At 57.9% G+C, this 19,622-nt stretch overlaps 2 protein-coding genes across 2 annotated transcripts in view; both read right to left on the reverse strand.

The window, feature by feature from the left end:
* EIF2B3 (eukaryotic translation initiation factor 2B subunit gamma) overlaps nt 1–5,383 on the reverse strand; it is a 100,826-nt gene extending 95,443 nt beyond the window's left edge. Inside the window, exons 1-3 of the mRNA XM_026104345.2 lie at nt 5,261–5,383; nt 4,903–5,051; nt 2,581–2,720 (exon numbers count right to left, since the gene is read on the reverse strand). Of these exons, the coding sequence (XP_025960130.1) occupies nt 2,581–2,720; nt 4,903–5,050 (288 nt within the window). The 5' untranslated portion in view covers nt 5,051; nt 5,261–5,383. The remainder of the gene's footprint in view (nt 1–2,580; nt 2,721–4,902; nt 5,052–5,260) is intronic.
* Nucleotides 5,384–8,180: 2,797 nt separating this feature from the next.
* Nucleotides 8,181–18,028, reverse strand: HECTD3 (HECT domain E3 ubiquitin protein ligase 3). Its single transcript, XM_026104332.2, has 21 exons — nt 17,642–18,028; nt 16,886–17,046; nt 16,390–16,482; nt 15,923–16,058; nt 15,206–15,321; nt 14,821–14,934; nt 13,287–13,369; nt 12,862–13,027; nt 12,307–12,388; nt 12,020–12,202; nt 11,859–11,911; nt 11,689–11,753; nt 11,282–11,385; nt 10,724–10,843; nt 10,449–10,538; nt 10,151–10,357; nt 9,688–9,817; nt 9,069–9,143; nt 8,661–8,742; nt 8,508–8,579; nt 8,181–8,394 (listed from the first exon to the last, which is right to left on the reverse strand). The coding sequence occupies exons 1-21, from the start codon at nt 17,960–17,962 to the stop codon at nt 8,310–8,312; spliced, it is 2,538 nt and encodes an 845-aa protein (XP_025960117.2). The 5' UTR covers nt 17,963–18,028; the 3' UTR covers nt 8,181–8,309.
* Between the last annotated feature and the right edge of the window lie 1,594 nt (nt 18,029–19,622).

A 19,622-nucleotide genomic window follows, 5' to 3' on the forward strand; every position in this document is an offset into this window, starting at 1 on the left:
GTTGTGGGAAGGATCCAAGAAAAGGATACATTCAGACTTGTAACGAATATAAAACACCTAAGGAAGCAGCCACCTTGTCAATCAGTTGTAGGCTGAGACAGCCAAAAATAACAGGAAGAGTTCCAGTAGGGCAAAGAGCACATATCTACTACCTCAACTCTTGAAGTAAAGATGTCCAAAAAAGCCTGTGTGTGTAGAGTGGGCAAAGAGCAAACAGGAAACTTGAACAGGTTTCCTTTGCTCTCTTGCAACTTCTGAACAACCAGGAAACACTAAGTCTGGTGGAGTCAGCTGCTTGCTGCTATGAACAGAGGCAGTCTCATCTGCCCAAAAAAGTTAGCACGAAAAAGTGATGAAACAAAGTGAAAACTGTCTTCCCTTAGCCCTTATAAGCTTTGCACACATGCATTCTTACGCTACTACTGAATACAATTCTGTAAATCTAATCTCAATATCTAATCTCTACACTATCAAATTTTATTGATGAAGGTGCAACACGGCAAAAAAGCCTGCTAAAGCAGGCATAGTGAACAACAATGCTACACAGGTGGAATCCCCTCAATTAAATACAAGACAAAGCAGAAAGTCATGAGATTTTATGCTTTAGAGTGGTTCAGTACCTATGTGCATCTCAAGATTTGTGATCAGCCATTCAGCAAGCCTTAGACATATTTCTTACAGCGCAGTTATAATCTTGGCTTCACTCCATGTCACTTGCATTGCACACAGGCAAGCTGTCTATACTGTGCCATGTTACCTCATTTTTACTGAGCATACTTGCTCTTCTGTCTGCAGGCAATTAACTCAATTTGCAACAAATAAAAGTTTCAGCAACCAGTTTAAGCTCCTCATGAGGCTTTTGGCATGGGCTACAAAAAGTCTGCCAGCAAACTATGGCCACAAGCAGCAGTTGTTTTCATCAGGGGAATTCATTCTTCAGCAAGAATCCTCTCCTGCTATACCATAGATATAGTCAACATACTGCAGCTTTTCGTCTGCCTATACTGTGCAGTTCCCTCACCTATATCAGACAGGAGAGGGTATATCCTGTAAGAAGTATACAAGTGGTATGCATTTACTAATGGAATGACTCCAAAATACACACCACAGCAATTTGCTCAAGAACTTAGTATAGGCATGTTTCAAATAAGAGAGCGCTATCTCCTCTTTGGCCAGACAATCAAGACATAGAATAAAAAGGGCATAAACAATTGCTGACATTCATACATAGTTTACTGAAAAGTTGTACGTTTCCCAGTATTACCTCCCATCTTCTCTAAGTCTTTTTTGGGAAAATAAACACAAACCAACACTGTCTCTCCTCAGAAGAAACAGTCCATTTTCTACTCTATTTCTTACCCTCACACTCTTCGCTGTCATCCCTCAGGCCTCCTCAGCAAAGTTGCCAGAATTGCCAAAAAAAGATCTAACCAGACAGCTGGACTTATCACTCTGATCAGGCAATAAAACTGTAAGACCATGGTCACAGTTTGCAGGGCAGACAGCTGTTTCCTTATTGCATACACACATTTAAAAATAATACCAAACTGAGTTGTGACAGAGCGCAATTCTTCACGTGACAGAAACCTTCAGTTAAGTTAAAATATCATCTTGTTGATTTTGCTTCTTCTCTTTATACCTTCTCTTTGCTCACTGAATCGTGCTAGTCTGTGCATCAATCCCCGGCCAAAAAACTCTCATTATATCATCCAGACACCCACATTTTCCTGCTAAGTCTCATCTTGTCTTTATTGGTGCTTTCCTCTCAGGAGTACACAGCCTGTTATCCTGCAGTTTATTACCTTCAAAAAGAGTCTGAAGACAAAAGACACCTCAGGACATTAAATGGTCCATTGGTATTCTGTTGCAACATTTATTTAAACAGACAATTTGGCTAAGATGACCTAAACAGACTAGGAATAAATCAGAAAGGTTATGTATGACAACCACAAAAACAAAATTCCACCCCTCATCTTGGCAAGAACTCCAAGCAGCATTTCAGCCTTACATGGGAGTATTTTTACATACATAGTTAGCAGTTAAAATACAGTACATAGTTACTAAAACAGCACCCAACTGTGAAAAGCAGCCCTTTATGAAATTTGGGGCACTATTAATCTAAGAGTTTACAATGTGACCAAGCCAACAAAAGCATAGGAGAAGCAGAAAACTGAAGCATAGAGTAAGTCACTTGCCTAATGGCACAGGTAAGCCTGTCATGGGGCTAAGAACTGAACCTAGTTTTCCTTACATATCAGTTTATTGCCTAAGCTAAAAGCAAAATGAACATCTGTGCAGAACTCTACTTTCCTAAGCATTAGCTGGACAACAGCTATCATATGTCACACCAAAAACTGTATGAACAGATGCAACATTTTTATTACCCTGCCAGGAAGCTAACACTAAGAAGCTAGTGCCAAGCCTAGGCCTGCTCCACCCTTCCTAGATGTCAATTCTAGTCATTTAGAATCCCGTTTGATTTCCCCCAGGACACTCTAGACAAAACTCAGATCTTCTGAAGAGCAGAGTATATTTTAAATAAATGTCTTCTGGTCAAGGTTAAAAAAGAGCCAACAATACCTTAATTTTCTGGTGAATATGCCTTAGTGAATCTGCTGTACCCATGTCCATGTTATCACTGATGCACACAAAATCCAGCTTCATTTTTGTGTCCAGGTTTAACACTTTTTGGATTTCCTTCCTTGTAATCACAATGACCTCTATGACAGAAGAAAGCAGGGCAAGATTAAGCAAAGACACTAATGTATTCATCATGAATAAGACACGTTCATTTTTTATTTATGAAGCCTAATGGAAGTGTCGAAAGGCTTGAGTCTCAAAATCTCTTGCCAGTAATAAGTCTTGCAAAAGAGATGCAATTCCTACTGAAGATGAAAACACTCTCTCCTTTATGCGGGGAGTTTACTCAAAGGGACAGACACACTGGGGATGTAAAGCGACACAAGGGTTAGCAGGACACAACAAAGATGTTTTCTATCATTAGCAAGTGACCTCAAACTATGTCCTCAAAGAGTATGAACTGAAGAATGCCACCATGAGACCCTGCATTAATGTCACTGACACTTTAGATGTGTCTTTTGCCCATCCTAATCCTGTACAACTCTCTATGGAAAAGACTACCACCCACAAAAGAAACCAATTTTTGAGGCCAGAGGAAAAAGAGGAAAACCCAAGACTCAAATCTTCAGTTTACCTTGAAACAGAAAAAAAAAACCAACCCATAACATCATAAACCTATGGGATTTTAGCAGAGAAATACAGCAAACAACATAGCCATCAGCCTAGGAAGCTTCTGTTATAAGCTGAAAACACACTAAAAATCAATTTGTATAGGTCAAAACTGAAGTCATACTGCATCTGTTAACAGAAAAGATGGAGAGACTGTAAACTTGAGTTGTGTGGCAGTTTGGTAGTAGAAAGAGGGGAGGTTCTTCCCCTCTCCCATGTGACATGCCAACTTGGATTCAAAACAGGCTGAAGAACCTACACAAAGCAACAGAATAGCAACATCTTGAGCTGGGGAGAAAAATAACTGATGGAGAAGGAACTCCCACCTCTCAGCACAAATCCAGTAAGGCGGACAAAGGAGAGACAAGGCACTTGCAAGGAAGACAAAAAGGAAAGAGCCAATCAGCATAGGCACATATGAGAAACAAAGAGAAAGGAACAAACACTCATAACAAGTAATAAAAATTATGATCCAACTGACACAACAGAAAACTGGGGGGGAGAATTCATGCCACTGGAGTAAGAGAAGAGGAGGAAGGTGGTAGCTAGCTCCCTGAGGATGCATATACAAGCTTGCATGGTCCAAATTTTAGTAGGGGATAAACAAGCTGAAGATTTCTGCATAACAACCAAAAGAAAGAAGACAGATCCAACCATAACACCACCAAGAACATCAAATGGAAAAGGCTATTTCTGAATAGCTAAAAAGAGTCATGTAAAGCACAGAAATGGTTGCAAAGCAGCTTTTAGCTACCCATATGTCCATACCACAAGATAAAAGTATGATCCTAAGGAAAAAGAGAAGAGAGAACAGCCAAATAAAGAAAACTGACATTCAGAAAGCAGACTTCAATAACAGCCATCAAAAAACAATTCCAAATGAAAAAAATTATTAAAGGTTTATTAATGAATAAAATTAAGCCCAAAAGCTTAAGTTTACACTTTCTTCCATTCCTTCATACTCTTACAATAGTAAGAGGCTAGCAAGAGGCTAGAAGGGTATGAGGAAAAAGTGCTAAAAGTAACATAGGGAACACCACAGGAAGATTTGGTCCATCACCCAAAAGGTAAAGAAAACTTACAGCAGAAAATGCTAAAGAACCTCACTATATACTATCTGCAGTTTCAGTACTCTAGGAAAACAAGGCCCACGGAACAGCATTAGAGTTCTGCCAGTTCCCCCTGTCCTGTTCTGTACAAAACCCACCACCTGGCTCCATGCAGGAATAACAAAGGTCTAAGTGCCTCAAATACAGCAAGTAACCCTGAACTTCAGGCCAGACTGGAACAACAAACCAAAGGACATCCCAAGGGAGCTGACACAAGTCTCACACCATAATGATTCAGCGAATGAAATGAGGGAGAGATATCCAACGACACTAGGAGAGACAACAAATTTGTGAAAGCATACCGACAGAAAAACCCTTGACGGAGGGGGACAAAAGAGAGGCAGGCTAGCACTAGGGAAAGGATGCAACAAGGGCCAACAGCAGTCACAGTTCGCTCTGGAGTGGAGAAGGGACCTGTGGTTAAGACAACAGCCCTGGTCAGCAGGGCAACAGCAACAAGGCTGAACGAGAGGAGAGGCAAAACGCAGCAGGAGATGGCCGGGGGAAGCCTGTCTCCTCCTCCCCCACCCCTGTCCCACCTCACCTTCAAAGCCGGCGCGCTCCAGCAGGTTGAGGGGGTACCAGAGCAGGGGACGGTTGCCCACCGGGAGCAGCGGCTTCGGGATGCTGGAGGTCAGGTCCGTCATACGGGAACCGCCACCCGCCGCCATCACCACGGCCTGGAACTCCATGCTGCAACGGGAGCACACGGGCAGGCCGCGCTCGCTCACGGCCGCGCTGGACCCAGCAGGCCCGCGCTGGGCTGCCAGGGCACCGCCGGGCCGGGCCGGCTCGGCCTCGCCGAACCTGGGCCCTCACCGCTTCTCAGCCGCCAGCCGCTCCTCCCCACGCCCCCCCGCAGCCCGTGCGCGGCGCCGCGCCGCCCCCCGACCCGCCGTTACCTCGGCCCTGGCTGCCGCCGGCTCCCAGCGCCGCACTGACAGGACGGCAATGGCGGCCCCAGCGCACTGCGCACGCGCGCGGACAGCCGAGCAACTCGATCGCTCACGGCGGCGGTGGAGAGCCGATAGGATGGATCCTCCCCCTCTCTCGCGTTTCACAGCAATCGACGCCCTCCCGGCAGGGCAGCGAGAGGAATACCGAGGGAAAGGATCCCAGGCTGAGGAGCGCCGAGTCATGGATCTCCACCCGGCTGGGGGAGGGGCCCCGGAGGCACAGCATCCCCCCGCGGCCGGGCGGGGGACTGCAGGCAGGGCAGGGACTGCAGGGCGCGGCCTGCAGGGGGAACTGCGCGGGGGGGCATTGCCGGGGGGCAGTTTGCAGGGGGGCATTGCGAGGGGGCAGCTTGCAGGGGTGCATTGCGAGGGGGCATTGCCGGAGGGCAGCTTGCAGGGGTGCACTGCAGACAGGGCAGCCCACAGGGGGGGCATTTGCAGAGGGGCATTGCCAAGGGGGGGCATTTGCAGGGGTCTCTGGGCAATATGCACTCAGCAGCCGTGCAGAAGAGCTGGCCGAAAGCAAGGCCACAGGGAATTTCAAGGTTGGACTGAATAAACACAAAATGCACTGACAAACATGCAGCCCCAGGTAGCGCTGCCCCCCCTCCAGCCCAGCTCAGCGACCTGTGCAACACATGGGGGGGTCTCGCATGGCTCCAGGAGCCAAAGCCCAGACCGCCCCGGTGGGGTGGGCATTAAACGCGAGCTGGCTGTTTTGCAAGGGCAGGCGCCTGCGTAAAACACAGCTGGAGATTTGGCCACAGCAATCGGGCTGCCGGGGCTCATGGTGCGAGCGTGGCCAGGCGCACGCCTGCGCACGCATGCCTGCACGGGGCCACTGCCCGGCCAGGGGGGCCGGCATCCCCTCAGCCTCCCAGGGGGCTGCTGCCCCGGGCGGGTGGGCGGCTGGCGGCCTCGCCAGGTGTGCGAGCGGGAAGCGCGCCGCCTCCCGCGTCGCTGCCTTCGCCAGACGGGCTCCGGCCCCAACACGCTGGGCTGGCACGGCGGCGTGCAGACAGCCTTACGCGCACCATAAATCATCCGCGGCGCTGGCTCCATGCGGGGCTGCGTTTCTGAGCATCCCCACGCCCTCGGGGAGCACCGCGGTTGTTGTTGGCACCACATGAAAAGCATCATCAACGTGGAAAGCGCCTGGGATGCGAGACGAGCTGTACCCGGATCCTTACTGCGTCTCCAGCGCCGGCAACGCACGTGAGCCCCTTGGGGAAGGGCTGGGGCCGCGCGGTGCGGGGGGAGCCGGGGACTGGAGGGAGCATGCCTCACCTCCCCTCTGAAACGCAGCACGGCCACGTGGCAAAGCCGGGGCCGGGAGGGGGCTGCGTGCCCTTGCCAGGGCTGGTGGAGTTGCTGCTGGACTGTGCAAGCTTGAGGTTTGCCCCTGTCAGCTCCGGGCATGGCAATCAGGGGGCCGGACCTGGCTCTGCCTGCCACACTTCGCCCAGCTCATGCACCTATGGCTGTTTGGGGGATGCCAGGGTGCCTCTCCCCATGGGTTGGGGTCCCGGGAGCCGCAGGAGGCCAAGCGACCAGGCACCAACCCTCCTCTCCAGCCAGCGGCTCAGCACAAGGGTGAGGAGGAGGCTGCGGGATGAAGCAGGGCACTGGGAGCAATTTCTCCGGGCAAACAGGCCGTGCAAGGCAGCATCCTGCATCCCAGAGTGGCCGGAGCCAGCAGGACCAGCCCTGCTGTGGGGCCGGACCTCACAAGCCCCGCTCGTGCCGAGCATCCCTGGCTGGGCACGTCCCGGGGTACCCGGGGCCTCACGCAGCGAACGCTTGGAGACAACAGGACACAGCCAACCTGCAGGCAGGGGTTTGGCCAGCCCTGCACAGCCAGGCACGTGCGTAACCGAGGGGCATGGAGATGGACGGGACACCCCGCGTCTCCCCACACTGTGCGGCAGCCAGCCCCGGGGTAGGACTGGCGCTGCCGACGCTGTGGGGTTTGGCAGCAGGATGGAGAGCACCCATGGGTGCCGTGCAGCCCTCCCAGCAGCGTGATGGGGCCATGCGCCCCGAGGGAGATGCCACTGAGCCGAGACGTCAGTGCCCGGCCGCCAGCGACGAGCCGCAGTAGGTTGGCAAACGTTGGCTCGCAGCATGCCAGGACGCGGCTGAGGGGACGGCTCCAGCAGCCGGCCGGCCAGCTGGCGACGTGGGTGGGCACAGGGGGAGGAGAGGGAGGCGGCGCGACCGGGCGATGCTCGGCCCAGAGAGGGGAAACAGGGAAAAGTGCCGGGTGGGGTGTGGGCAAAGCCGGCCACACCAGCCCGGCTTGGGAAACAGTTTGAATCTCGGGTTAATTCGGACAGCTGGAGGCTCTTTCCAAGTGCACCCAGGCTCAGCATGGTGTAGCCCTGCCAGGGCGAAAGGAAAACCCATGCGGAGGAGGAGATGAGGACGCGGGTGCAGGACCGAGCGCGTGCAGTGCCAAGCACCCGCGTTCACCGCCAAACGCTTGCCCGAGGAAGGGGTGGGAGCAGGCAGGGTGAGGGCCAGTTTGGTGTCGGGGCTGAGCCTGCGGCAGATTGATACAGCTCCCGCAGAGCGGGTGCTCGCTGGTGCCCCCGTACTGGTCCGGAGCGGCCAGGCTGCGTGCGGCACCTGGTGGCCACCGGCCCCCAGGGACAGGCCAGGCTCCACGCGCACGCCGTGTCCGGGGTGCAGGACCACCGGATGTGCACCCTATGCATGCGCACGACCCTTGCCATCCTGCAGCACCGTGCACCACCTGAGCACCCAGCACACGGCGCTCTGCACTGGCCCCCCCACTTGCCTGCCTTGCAGAGGGTGCTGAATAAATATGCTCCAAGCTGGCCCTCAAAAACCACGGACTCGAACATGATCTGCAGCTGGATGGAGGGAATAGGGCCTCCGACCTGCGGTTTTATTGAATCTGGTGTCCCTGGGGGTGGACAGCTCCTCTTGACCGGCAGAGCAGCTCCCCGTGCCGGTGGGCCCCGCGGGGCTCTCACTCGTCCCAGGTGTTCCTGTCCGTGTCGATGGACATGCAGTTGTAGACAGCGTAACGCAGCAGCTCCTCGCAGGCCTTGACCCTGGAAGGGAGAGGTTGGGGTCACGGCTGCAGTGGGCACCAAGAGGGGGACGGGACCCCCATGCCAGCCCCAGGGAGGGTGAGCGCCCCTGCCCCAAGCCCAGCTCCACTCACGAGGAGTACGTGGGCAAGTAGAAGGTGCAGGAGCAGGTGGCGGCCTCTGGCATCATGTCCACCGCTTCCGAGCTATGGAGAAAGGAGAAACCAGTCAGGACCCAGCACCTGGCAGAGCACAGAGATACCCAGGCCAGCACAGGACACACTCACTTCGTCCTGTTCGGGTAGACGGTGATCTCAACCGGGAGGCGGCTCCGGCCAGTGACAAACTTGAGGAAGTGGCTGAGATCCTCTGGGAGGAAGGAGAAGGCTCAGGTCTTGGCGAAAGGGCCTGCTGGGGCCAGCAAGCTCCGCTCTCGACCTCCCCAACCTGCCAGTGGGGTCCCCGGCCACCCGCAGCTGCAGCAGGGACTGCCCTTGCAGCAGCACCCCAGGAGCACATAGTGCACAGCAAAGCTACGGGACGGTCTCAGCATCGCGGGGATGGCTTCTCAGGGAAGCTCATGGCCTCTGGTGAGTCTCCCTGGGGGCACAGGGCAGTGGGTAGCCCTGGCCCGCTGGACCCACCACTCCCTGGGGTGCACACAACAAGTGAGGAAAGGCCTGGGGGTTGCTCACCCCTGGTGAAGTTGTCAAGTGCCTCCAAAAACATCTGGACGCGGGAGTCGTTGGAGGGAAAGTCCTCAAACGTGACTGCAACAAGGAACGCACAAAAGCTTTGTTAGAGACTCCCAGCAAGGAAAAATGAACATGGGACGTATGCAGCCCCTCTGCGCGTCCTCACAGTGGAGGTGAGGAAGGAAGGGACTCTCAGGACATAGGCCAGGCTGCTCTCCCTCTGCCCTGCACACACTGAGCATCTGACACCTGCCAGCACCCAGCTGAGGGTGCAAACCCAGGGCACTGCTCCTGGAGAGGATGGGGCCACCTCCTACCCAAGCCCAGGCAGGCTTCAGCTCCCCTTGCCTGCTGCCTTGGCTCCCCCAGCCATGATCCTCCACCAAGACCCTCTTTGCAGAGCACGGCCTGGATTCTTCTGCAGCTTGGGGCTGCAGACACATGCGAATGGGGTGAAGGTCACCCTTGGCTTGCTTGGAAAGGCTTGGGCTTCTCAGTGAGCTCCCAGGAGCCCCTGGTACCCCTAAGCAGGGTTGGCGCCCTATCCAAAACCAGGTGAAGAAACACAGGGCGCTGGTTTGCAGAGTGGAGAGCAGCATCAGCCTGCTCCAGCACTTACTAAACCTCTTCAGGTCGGCCACCGTGATCTCAGGCTCCCCGCAGACACTCTTCTCCAGCTGCTGCCAGGTGAGGAGGTCCAGCATGGCCTGGGGCACCACGCGGAGCAGCCCAGCTCGTATGGCCGCAATCTGGGGGAGCACAGGAGGGGTCCCACATTGCCATGGTGGGTCTGAGCCCGGGGCAGCTGGCCAGAGCACTGAGACAAGGCACTAAGGGACCCCAGAGAGGGCCCATGGCTCATAACAGAGTCAGAAATCATCCCCAGGGGGTCAGAGGCAGCCCATGCATGGGATGCATGGAAGGATTGCCCAGCTGGAACTGGTACTAGGGACCCCTTTTTGCAGCCACCAACCCCACAGTTAGGGTCCAGGCCAGCTGCTGGCTACAAGGGTACTGGGAGAGCCTGCCATATGGGGCAGGGTCCCCCTTGCAGCCTAGTCAGCCCTGGGAGACAGCATTACCTGCTCCTTGCTCTCCTCCAGCCGAGCCTTCTGCACCAGGCGGATGAACTCCTCACGGTCCTCATAGCTCACCACAGTTCTGCTGCCATTGGGGATCAGCTCCACCACACGCTGGTCACTTAGCACCGTTGTGTAGGTCAGCTCTCTGCCGAACATGAAGTCAAAGGCCTCCCTGTCAACTGTCTGCAGCACCTCCAGGAGCTTCACCTGGAACCGAAATAGGTAAAAGCCATTGCTGCAAGAGCAGCCAGCAGGCCACAGGCATGCACAGCCAGCTCCGGCCCCCATCCCCACTCACCAGCTCCGAATCCACGGCAGCAAAGTCCTTGCTCCAGCTGACCTCCTCCCCTGACAGCTGTTTCCACACCAGGCCCGGCAGAGACAGGACCTGCAGGAGGGAGTGGAGATGCGTGTCCTCCTCATGCATCCCCTTCACTGTGCACCGGCCGAGGACACAGCCCTCCACCCAGGCAACACTCCCAGTCGGGATGTGGCAGCAGGGAGACCAATGCCCCTGGGCTGCAACATCTGGGGCAGATCTGACCCACGCCAGCCCCCCTTGCCTGGGCTCACCAAAAACTCCTTGCCCCTCAGAGTTGCTCCCATGAGCTGCCCGATCCACTCGTACTTGGGGAAGTCCTTGCAGGAGGGGTTGGGGACGTACATGTCCCTGGTGTCATCAGCACTGTTATCCTGCAGAAGGAAAGGGGTTTAGCACCCACAGCCAAAAACGCAACACAGCCAGCCGGGGCCAGCCAAGCCCAGCCCACCCTTAGACCCTCCCTCTCCATCCCCTCGCCTGCCTTTCCTGCCCCTTTTACACCCATCCAGGAGACCTCCATCAGATGGGTGAGTGCATAGCAGGCTGGCTGATGGCCCTGCAAGCATTAAGAAAAGACTAAATCCCCAAAATATCGCAACTGAGGGACAAACCCACAGGCAGTACCAGTCTGTGCTGAATTTTCTCCCCAGAGCCTGTCCCATGGCTCCCTGCAGAAGGGGGAGCCGAGCCTGCAGGACCTCCCCGAGCCCAAATTCAACCACCCTGACTGCTGTGGGCCTGGGGAGCACCGACAGGTTTGGGTGCCCCGGGGCTGGGACAGGCAGCTGCTGGGTGCTGCCCTGCCGCACCTGGTTGAACGTGCGCACGAAGAAGGGCAGGGGCACGGCGGCAGCGCCCGAGCTGGGACACAGCTCCTCTGACATGTCACTCAGGCTGTCCCGAAAGCCTCCGCCTGCAACGTGAAGAGAGGCTGGTTAGCGTGGGGGGCTAAGCTGGACACAGAGCCCGGGGCCCGGCCAAGCCGGCTGCCCCAGGACTGTCCTGCCGGGGGGCAGGGGCAGCGCTGCAGGGGGTAGGGGAGATGCAGGGACCCCCCCCACAGGCACAGAGCAGGGCTGCCACCCACAAGGCATCAGGGATCGCATGGGCACCCTGCAGCAGCGGGTGACCCCCCACAAGCCGCCCCCAGTCCCTGCCAGGCGCAGGAGAGCTGGTGCCCTTGGAAGAGCCCCGGGGACGGGCGTGAAACTCTCACCGTTGTCGACGATGCCCTCCGTGATGAACTCGCACTCCCACCACTGGCTGTAGCTCAGGGGCCACCTGCGGGGAAGCAACAGCCCCATCGGGCATCTCCCTGCACCCACGTCCTGCTCGGGGCAGTGGCGTCCCGCAAACACAGATCTGAAATCCCAGCACGGCCCCTACCTGTAATCCATGGGCTGCTCGGTCTTGCCTGAAGCTCTGAGGCCTTCGTACAGCTAGAGAGAAGCACAAGGTGGAAAGGGGACCAAGCTGCAGTGAGGCTGAGCGGTGGCTCAAACAGCAAACACGTCCCCTGCTCAGTGCCCCAGCCGAGCCAAGGATACCTGGGTGAAGATGGCGTTCTTGCAGCGGGGGTCCAGCGCGGGGTTGGCGCGGTGCTCCTGGGCTAGGTACCGGTTGATGCACAGCTTTGGGTGCCCGTGTGGCAGGGAGCTCTGTGAGGCCTTCAGACACTGGGTGAGGAGGGCTGTGCAACGCTTGGACAGCAGCAGGAATGGCTTGATGCTCTAGCGAGGGACACGCAGGGCTGGTTAGGGGCCGTGCTCCAGCCTGCACATGCTGATGGCAACGTCCCAGGCTAGTGAGCAGTGGGAGCCCTGCGAACACTCACCCTGAGCACGCTGAAGGTGCCAATGGTCTGGTCCGAGATGGGGATCAGGTAATGCAGGACGCTGTCCAGGAGCGTGACAAACCTGAAGACCGGAGAGGAGCAGCACGGGGACGCGATGGGACTGGGGGGCATGCAGAGCCCAGTACATCCCTGGGATTTCCCCACAGACCACCTCAGCCTGCCCCAGCACAGCACGGAGCCCAGGGCACAAGCTCGCCACACGTGGTGGGTCCCCTCCAGGCCATGGAGGGGCCCTGATCTGGTGAGGGGGTGTGCCCAAGGAGCATCCTCTGTCCAAGTGCTTATTTTGGACAAACCCCCGCCCCCCCCCAAAGAAAAAGTGCAATCAAGAGCAGCCCCAGCACGTGGCCCATGCTGCAGTGGTGTGGCTGGCTCACTGCAGAGGTGCTCCCGGTGGGGTCAGTGCTGGCCCCATCCAGCAAAGGAACAAGCAGACTTCAAGAAAGACACATGCAACCCCCTTCTAGAGGCTGGGCATGGTCCTTCCCCAGGGCCTGGGCTTGCTGTGAGCAAGGGACCATCCCCATGCTGTACCTCTGAATGAGCACGGCCCGCCGGTACAGCGTGTCTGCGTCCGCTCTTTCCAGGAGGGGATACCGCACCAGCCTGGCCGGCTGGAACATGTCTGCATTGAGGACCAGGTCCCACTCCCAGAAGGACTTGATCTTAATCCCTCGCAGGCGAACGTTGCACCCGTCATCTGCCAAGAAAGGACAAAGATGCCATGTGGGTGCAGACCTGCAGCCAGCGCAGCTTGGATGCGGGCTGTTGCGATAGGGGACAAGGGGCCACCTCCAGCTTTGCCTTGCAGCATCCTAAATGGGGCTCATCCCCAGCCCTTCTTCCAAGGGACCAAAGCAGCCAGCACGACAGGAAAAGCCACAAGCACCTGTGAAGGCTACAAGAGGTTTATGGGCACTGCTGAGCTGGCAAACCCAAGTCTGGCCATGTGAGCTCACCCCGGCACTCCAGGATGCGGATCTCCAGGACCGGCAGGTGGATTTTCATGTCGCGGAGGATGCACACGTCACGGAAGCTGTTCCTGCACACACAGCACAGAGGAGATGGCACAGCCCCTTTCCCACCCCCAGTGGCTCCGGGCTCCACGACAGCACCCGTATCTGTCCCTGCTGCACGGCTCAGGCTGCTGAGCTGTCCAGCTGTGTGGCGCCTGGGCCAAGGGAGATGGCAGAGATGCCCCTCGCAGCCCTCGCGGAGTCCACGGGGTCCCACCAGCAGCATCTGCGCTTCAGGCCATGCTGCCCATCTGGCTGCTCCTGTCTCTGTACTGCCTCCAAGGCTGCTGCACCCTGCCTCAGCCCCAGCTACCTGAAACCACCAGGGCTGCCGGAAGGGGAGAGAAGGGTATTTCTGCAACACGACCACAGCCAAGCAGCAAGTGGGCAGCAAACCCCAGACTAGGACTCTGTGACACTCTGAGCCCCCCACAGCACGATCCCCTCTGCTCACCGAGGGCTGCAGCAGGAGGGCAGGGAATGGAGAAGCACAGAACAGAGACATCCTGAAGAAGGCAGAAGCCACATCCAGAGAAGAACCAGAAGAGCATAAGTTCAGCAGAGAGAGCAGAACAGAAATATGAAATGGCCACAGTGTCGTTCCCGACAGGGCTCCTGGGGGATCTCACAGGAGACATCTCAAAAGTATGCATCGACACAAACGTTTTTTGAGCAGAACTGGTAAAATAGATGGCAGCAGGTTACAGGGCTGGGGAGCACTCACCCATGAGGGTGAGGTGTTTCGAAGGAGATGGTGAGTTTCTGGAGATGAGCGAGTAGGTAAGAAAAGGACACAAAGTTTTTGGACACAGCCCCTTCAAAGGCCTACAGGGCCATGTCGAAAAACAACTGCCTGCAACGACTGCACAGACGCAGCGAGGAATTAGCTCCTGCCACCAGGAAAGAGACCATCTTGCAGATGTTTCTTCAAGGACAAATCTCACTGCTCAAGCAAAAGGGCAAACAGGCCAGTTTTGGGGAAGGAGATCTTCAAATCCCTGTGTAAATCCCAGGCACACAGCGGTGCATGTAGGCTGGGTGCCTGCCTCAAAGAGGGCATCACGGAGCCCCAAGCCAGCTTGGGAGGATGCAGCAAAGAGGGAGGTGAAGCGCACCAGGACTCTTCGGCTCTAGCGTGGGAGAGAGATGCTCAGAGAGGAAATGACAGCCGTGTGTGCTCCCACACGTGAAGAGGGGGAAGAATCCCCAAAGTCACTGGCCATCAGCCACAAAACAGCATGCAGACCAGAAGTACAATTGAAGGTGCTTGGCTAGCACGTAGAGGATGGGTGGCCACCACACTTGAAGCAACTGATGCAACCTCCAGCTCAGGGAGCCAAGATCCGCTGATAGCCCATGTCAGGGACACATCGCTTGAGATATATCCTAGCACTTTCCTTAAGTCTCCACACTGGACACAGATACAATTTAGGAGTTTGGCCCAAGCTGGACCAACGCTGCTTCTGTTGTTACTCACTCGCTGATTAAGACGCTTCGCAGATGTAGCAGCTTGTTTGGTTCCCCGCCGTACACGGCCACCCGTCTGGGTATGAAGGATGAGGCCTGCGAATCTAGCACCAGCCACAGCTTCCTAGAGACGAGAAGAGTGAGAACTAGCTTTGTTCTGAGCCTCCTGGGCGTGGAGATACCTAGGAGATGCCCCCGGAGCTGCCAGGAGAGCTGTGCACACTCAACTCCCTCCTGGGAGGCAGCTGTCTTCCCAGCTCTACCTGGAGCCTCAGGTTGTGGCCAAGAGAGCCCAGGTGAAGAGCTGTAGTCAAGATGAACAAGACGCTTTGCCCCCAGACCCTGCTCATCTCCGGCACAATCCCTGCCGGGGACGGGATACCCATAGGCCTCACTTGACAATGGAGTCTTTCTTCATGCTGAGCCGCACCCAGTGACCCCCCAGGGGCCCATTGCTCTCCCAGAAGGTGTCTGTCCGTCCGTCCGTCAGATGGGATGCGTTGAAGTCCTCCTGGAAGAGCGCAGTGGGCAGAAGGAGGCAGCGTGAGCATCCTTGGGTGTGCTGGGGCCACCCCCAGGAGGAGGCCAGAGGAGGTCAGACCAGGCCAGTCCCCACATCTGACGGGCTGCTGGTGGATGGCAGTTCCTGTACAGAGCAAGCTGGACACTGCCATCAACCCCTCGCAGGCTGGCGAGTGCCAGTGAGATGCAGCAGGGTTTTGCTCCAGGTGCCCAACTCACACCAGCTTCGCTAAAACCTACCCCAGCCCGTGCCCCTCGTGGAGGCACCAGGCACTGCCAGCTGCATCTCCTCCAGGCCACGGTGGGGCTCATGCATCCCACGGGCTGTGGCTCATGCTGATTTTTACCAGCACGTGCCAGGCATACCATGACACCTCCAGCTCCCCCCCAGAGCCCAGGAGACGTGCCCTGAGCAGAGCCTCTTCCCTGCCCGAGGGCCAACGAAGGGCTGACACCCGGAGACCTTCCAGCTCCCTCCCCTTGTGAGAGGAGGTTTTAGTAAGAGTCATTACTCCTCCCATCTCTGGGGCTTCCCAGAGTTGCCCAGCCCAGCTCACTCCTGCGCAGGCTGGAGGAGCCCCACTACGCACCACCTGCGAGGAGACGGTGACCCTGTTGACGTGTTCCTTGATGCAGTCCCGTCTCTCCAGCTCCCTCTTGTTGTGATCGTGCAGGAAGCGCGCCAGCTCCATGTCGCACTCGCAGCTCCAGGCCGGCGGCACGGATCTGCAGCAGGCTCAGCGTTAACGCCTGGCCGGGGGGGACCAGTCTGTGGCCCAGACCTGCCAGCCGGCTCCCAGCCCACCCATCAGCGCTGGCCGGTCTGGGCACCCCAGCATCCCACAGTCACCAAAGGGGGACCACTCCTCGGCTGATAGACGTGGCTGTATCGCCGTCACCGCGCCGGGTGTTTATGGCCACCCCGGCCCAGCGGAAACAGTGCCATGCAAGTGATCCGAGGGTGCGCGGAGCAAAGGTCGCCTGCATCGAATGGCGCCCGGCCTCCCCTCCTGACCCCCACCCCGCTGCGGGACCGCTCAACAAGATGAGCTCATACCGAAACTTCTGCACCGCGGCTTCATCCTGCTCCACAAGCCTGGCTTTCTCTCTGAGCTGCATGGAGTATGTCAGATCCACCACTTGCTCCCAGCTGGAACAGCCCCAGCAGAGGAATTACATGGGAGAAGAGACAGGTCAGTGCTCAGCGTGCCCCAGCAACTACCACCTCAGCCTTTAAGACAGCAGCACCCAGGGCCAGGTGCTTAGCCCAAAGCTGAGCAGTGCTGAAACACCCTGACGTCTACCCTCCACGGGCATTGCCAGAAGCAAGCACAGGTAGCCTAAGAGGTGGCACCATCCTGCGCGCAGGCCCTTTGGCAGGGACATTTGTCTCACCTGCGATGGAGGGGGTTAGTGGGGCTGTGCTGGGCTTGCCCAAGAGATTTGGGACAGCTGGGCCACATGTCCTCTGTAGGGTATCAGCCACTCACGACTCAGCAACACACATGTCTGTCCCCTGGCTAGGGGTGCCAGGCAGCAGGCTTGGGCCCTACCTGAGCGCGGGTTTATAATCAATCCCGAACATTTGCTGCTGCCATTGGATCTTCTCCACAGACTCGACTGGGACCAGCTTATCTCCTGCCTCTCCAAATCTCTGCACCAGGAGCCAGCCCTCCTCCAGGTCATGGCAGCCCTTGTGCTCTTCTAGATGCTCCTGAAATCACAGCTGGACTTGCCACAACTGTCTGGACCCAACACCCCAAACCAGCTCCCTGCCGCATTCCTGGGGCCTGTCCCACTCGGGTGCTGCAGGAAGGTTATTAAGAAGCTGAGCTGCTTCATGACACAAAAGGGCCTGAGGCCGCTGATTTCAAGGCCCTGAGGAACTGTGACAACTGTGCAAATACACCTGGATGTCACCCAGCCCCGAACAGCCAGGCCCGACTTTTGGGAAGCGATAACATCCGAAGAAGTGATGGAGGACGAATCCAGCTCGTGTGTCTCTAAACTTAACCCAACTCCCTCCTTCCCCTGTAAAGCTATTCCTCGCTCCCGCTCTCCCGGCCGTGCTGTGCCCCGCAGCAGCCCCTTGCGCTGCTCTGCTGCTCCGCATCCCCCTCCTGCACCGCTGGTCACGAGCCCGGTGCCCGCGCCCCGTCGGGGCGAAGGCTTTGGGCGGCTCCTCCGAGCGGGGCGCGGGGCGCGGGGCGCGGGGCGCGGGGCGGCCCGGGCGCGGTGCAGGCTGCGCAGACCCGCGCAAGCGGCGGGCGCGGAGGCCGGGCGGTGCCGCCCCGCGCCGCCGCCGTTACCTTGCTGAGCTTCACCCAGAGCCCGGCGCCGTTGCAGTACTCCTCGCCGGTGGCGCGGAGGCAGCCGCCCTTCCGCACCTCGATGGTGGCCCGCGCCGCCCGCTTGCCGCCCCGCGCCGGCCCCGGGCTGTCCCAGACGCTGAACAAGCTGCGGGCGGCAGCGGCGGCGGCGGGGTCCTTGCAGACCTTGTACTGCACCTCCCGGGGCACGTAGCAGAGCGCGGCGGGCAGCGCCCGGGAGCGGCGGAAGCACTCGCTGCACTGCAGCACGAACCGCAGCCGGCCCAGCACCCGGTGCGGCGCCTCCGCGCCCGCGCGCATCGCGCTCCCGCACCGGCCCGCGGCCCCCGCTCCCGCTGCGCCCCCGCTGCCGCGGCGTCCCGGGCGCTGCCACCGCCCCCGGCTCCGCCTCCCGCCGCGCCCGGCCCGCCGGGGCCGCCGCCTCCGCCGCGGGCAGCCCCGCTCCGCCCAGCACGCCCCGGGGGTGTTGCCCGGCCCTGCCTGCCCCCCTGCGAGCAGAGGGGGAGCCCTGACCCCGGCACCACGGGCACTCGGGCAAGCGGCCACCCTGGGCTCCGGGCACCCCTCGGGCGTGGGAATGGGGCGTCTGGGGACTGGGGCGCTGCTGTGGGCTGGGGAGGCTCCAAGCATGCAGCCCCGTCGGGGAGGGCACGCGGCCTCCCTGCCCAGGAGCAGCTCTGGCCCGTGCAACCGTGGTGTCCCAGCAGCAGGAGTGGTGCTGCGACACCCAGCAGCACCCAAGCACCCTGTAATGCTGGTGGCGTGACATGTCACAGCTGCCTGTCACATACCATCCCGAGGCGGTGGCAGAGCGGCTCCGCTCCACCCTGCAGTATTTGCATTTCTCTGGGTCGTGCCCAGAGTGCTGCATGTAGGAGCAGCAAACAACCAGCCTGGCAGAGCTCAAAGGTTCAAGCACCCCTCTGGCGCCTGCCTGCTTTCACGGCAGGTCATAGTCCAGGCCCATCCCTACCTGCAAAGGTACAGTGCCAAGAGGCAGCTGACACGGCCCCAGGGAGCCGGGCCGTCACCCCTGCGGAGTTATTGAACGGGATCTTCCCGAGCGCAGCGAGTCTGTCCCACGGAGCGGGATGGCCAGGCAGTCCTCCCTGCTGCTTGGACTGACAGCGCTGCGGGGCAACGATGGGCATGGGTCCTGCCCAGCTCTGCCCTGCTGGCGTGCCCCTGTCCTGGGGCAGGGGCTACGGTTAAGAATGGGATCGCTACAGCAGGGAGAGCAGCTTCCCGAGGCCCTGCCACAGAGCGGGACGCCTTGTGGGCTACAGGTGCATGGCCCGCCGCAGGCCCAGAGCCCACTGTGCAGAGGTCAGAGCTCAGCAAAAGAGCATCTTTTTCCCCCAGCTACCGCAGCCCAGGGAGGCGAGTAGGCAGCATGCCCCAGGCTCCACACACAAAGTCCTCTTTTTTTCTCCCCAGGGTGGCGCTGAGCAGGACTCCTGGGTCCCTGGCTGGTAGTTACAGCTGACCTCCTGGAGGTGTTGAAAGATCAGATCCTCCTGGCAAGAACCCAACCCTCACAAACCGAGCCTGAGGCACTAACCACGGAGCTAGAGCTGCGGCTCCAGGCCTGTAAGAACAAGTGACCCTGCCACAGGCAAAAGCCTCTCCAAGTAACCTGCTTCCCACTCACCAGATGCAAACCAATCAATTTCCTTAAAAATTTAGTAGTAACACAGATACATTTGATCTATGGAAGAAACAAAGCAAGAGAAAAAGCCCTGGACCGTGGTGCTTCAAAGGGGTGGGGGGGAAGAATGTCTTCCCACGTCTCCAAATAGTCTCACCAGGACTGGGAGCAAAGTGCCCAGCAGCAGCCCCAGGCATGAGGGGGGAACAACACCCGTCCTGTCCCTCACCCTCCCTCCCTGGCCGGCTTGTGTCACCCCGTAAAGCTGCTTGCAGAATGCTACAAAGGGCTGTATCAATTAATACCCCGAGC

Source organism: Dromaius novaehollandiae, chromosome 8 (assembly GCF_036370855.1).
Source record: "Dromaius novaehollandiae isolate bDroNov1 chromosome 8, bDroNov1.hap1, whole genome shotgun sequence".
Classification (NCBI taxonomy): domain Eukaryota; kingdom Metazoa; phylum Chordata; class Aves; order Casuariiformes; family Dromaiidae; genus Dromaius; species Dromaius novaehollandiae.

What these genes read in the sequence shown, in the direction of transcription:
- HECTD3 (XM_026104332.2), bottom strand. Translation starts at nt 17,962, where the DNA reads ATGCGCGCGGGCGCGGAGGCGCCGCACCGGGTGCTGGGCCGGCTGCGG. An exon ending in TGGAGGAGAGCAAGGAGCAG is followed by an intron (nt 9,818 to 10,150) that starts GTAATGCTGTCT and finishes GTGCTCCCCCAG; the next exon opens with ATTGCGGCCATACGAGCTGG. An exon ending in GGCCGACCTGAAGAGGTTTA is followed by an intron (nt 9,144 to 9,687) that starts GTAAGTGCTGGA and finishes TCCTTGTTGCAG; the next exon opens with TCACGTTTGAGGACTTTCCC.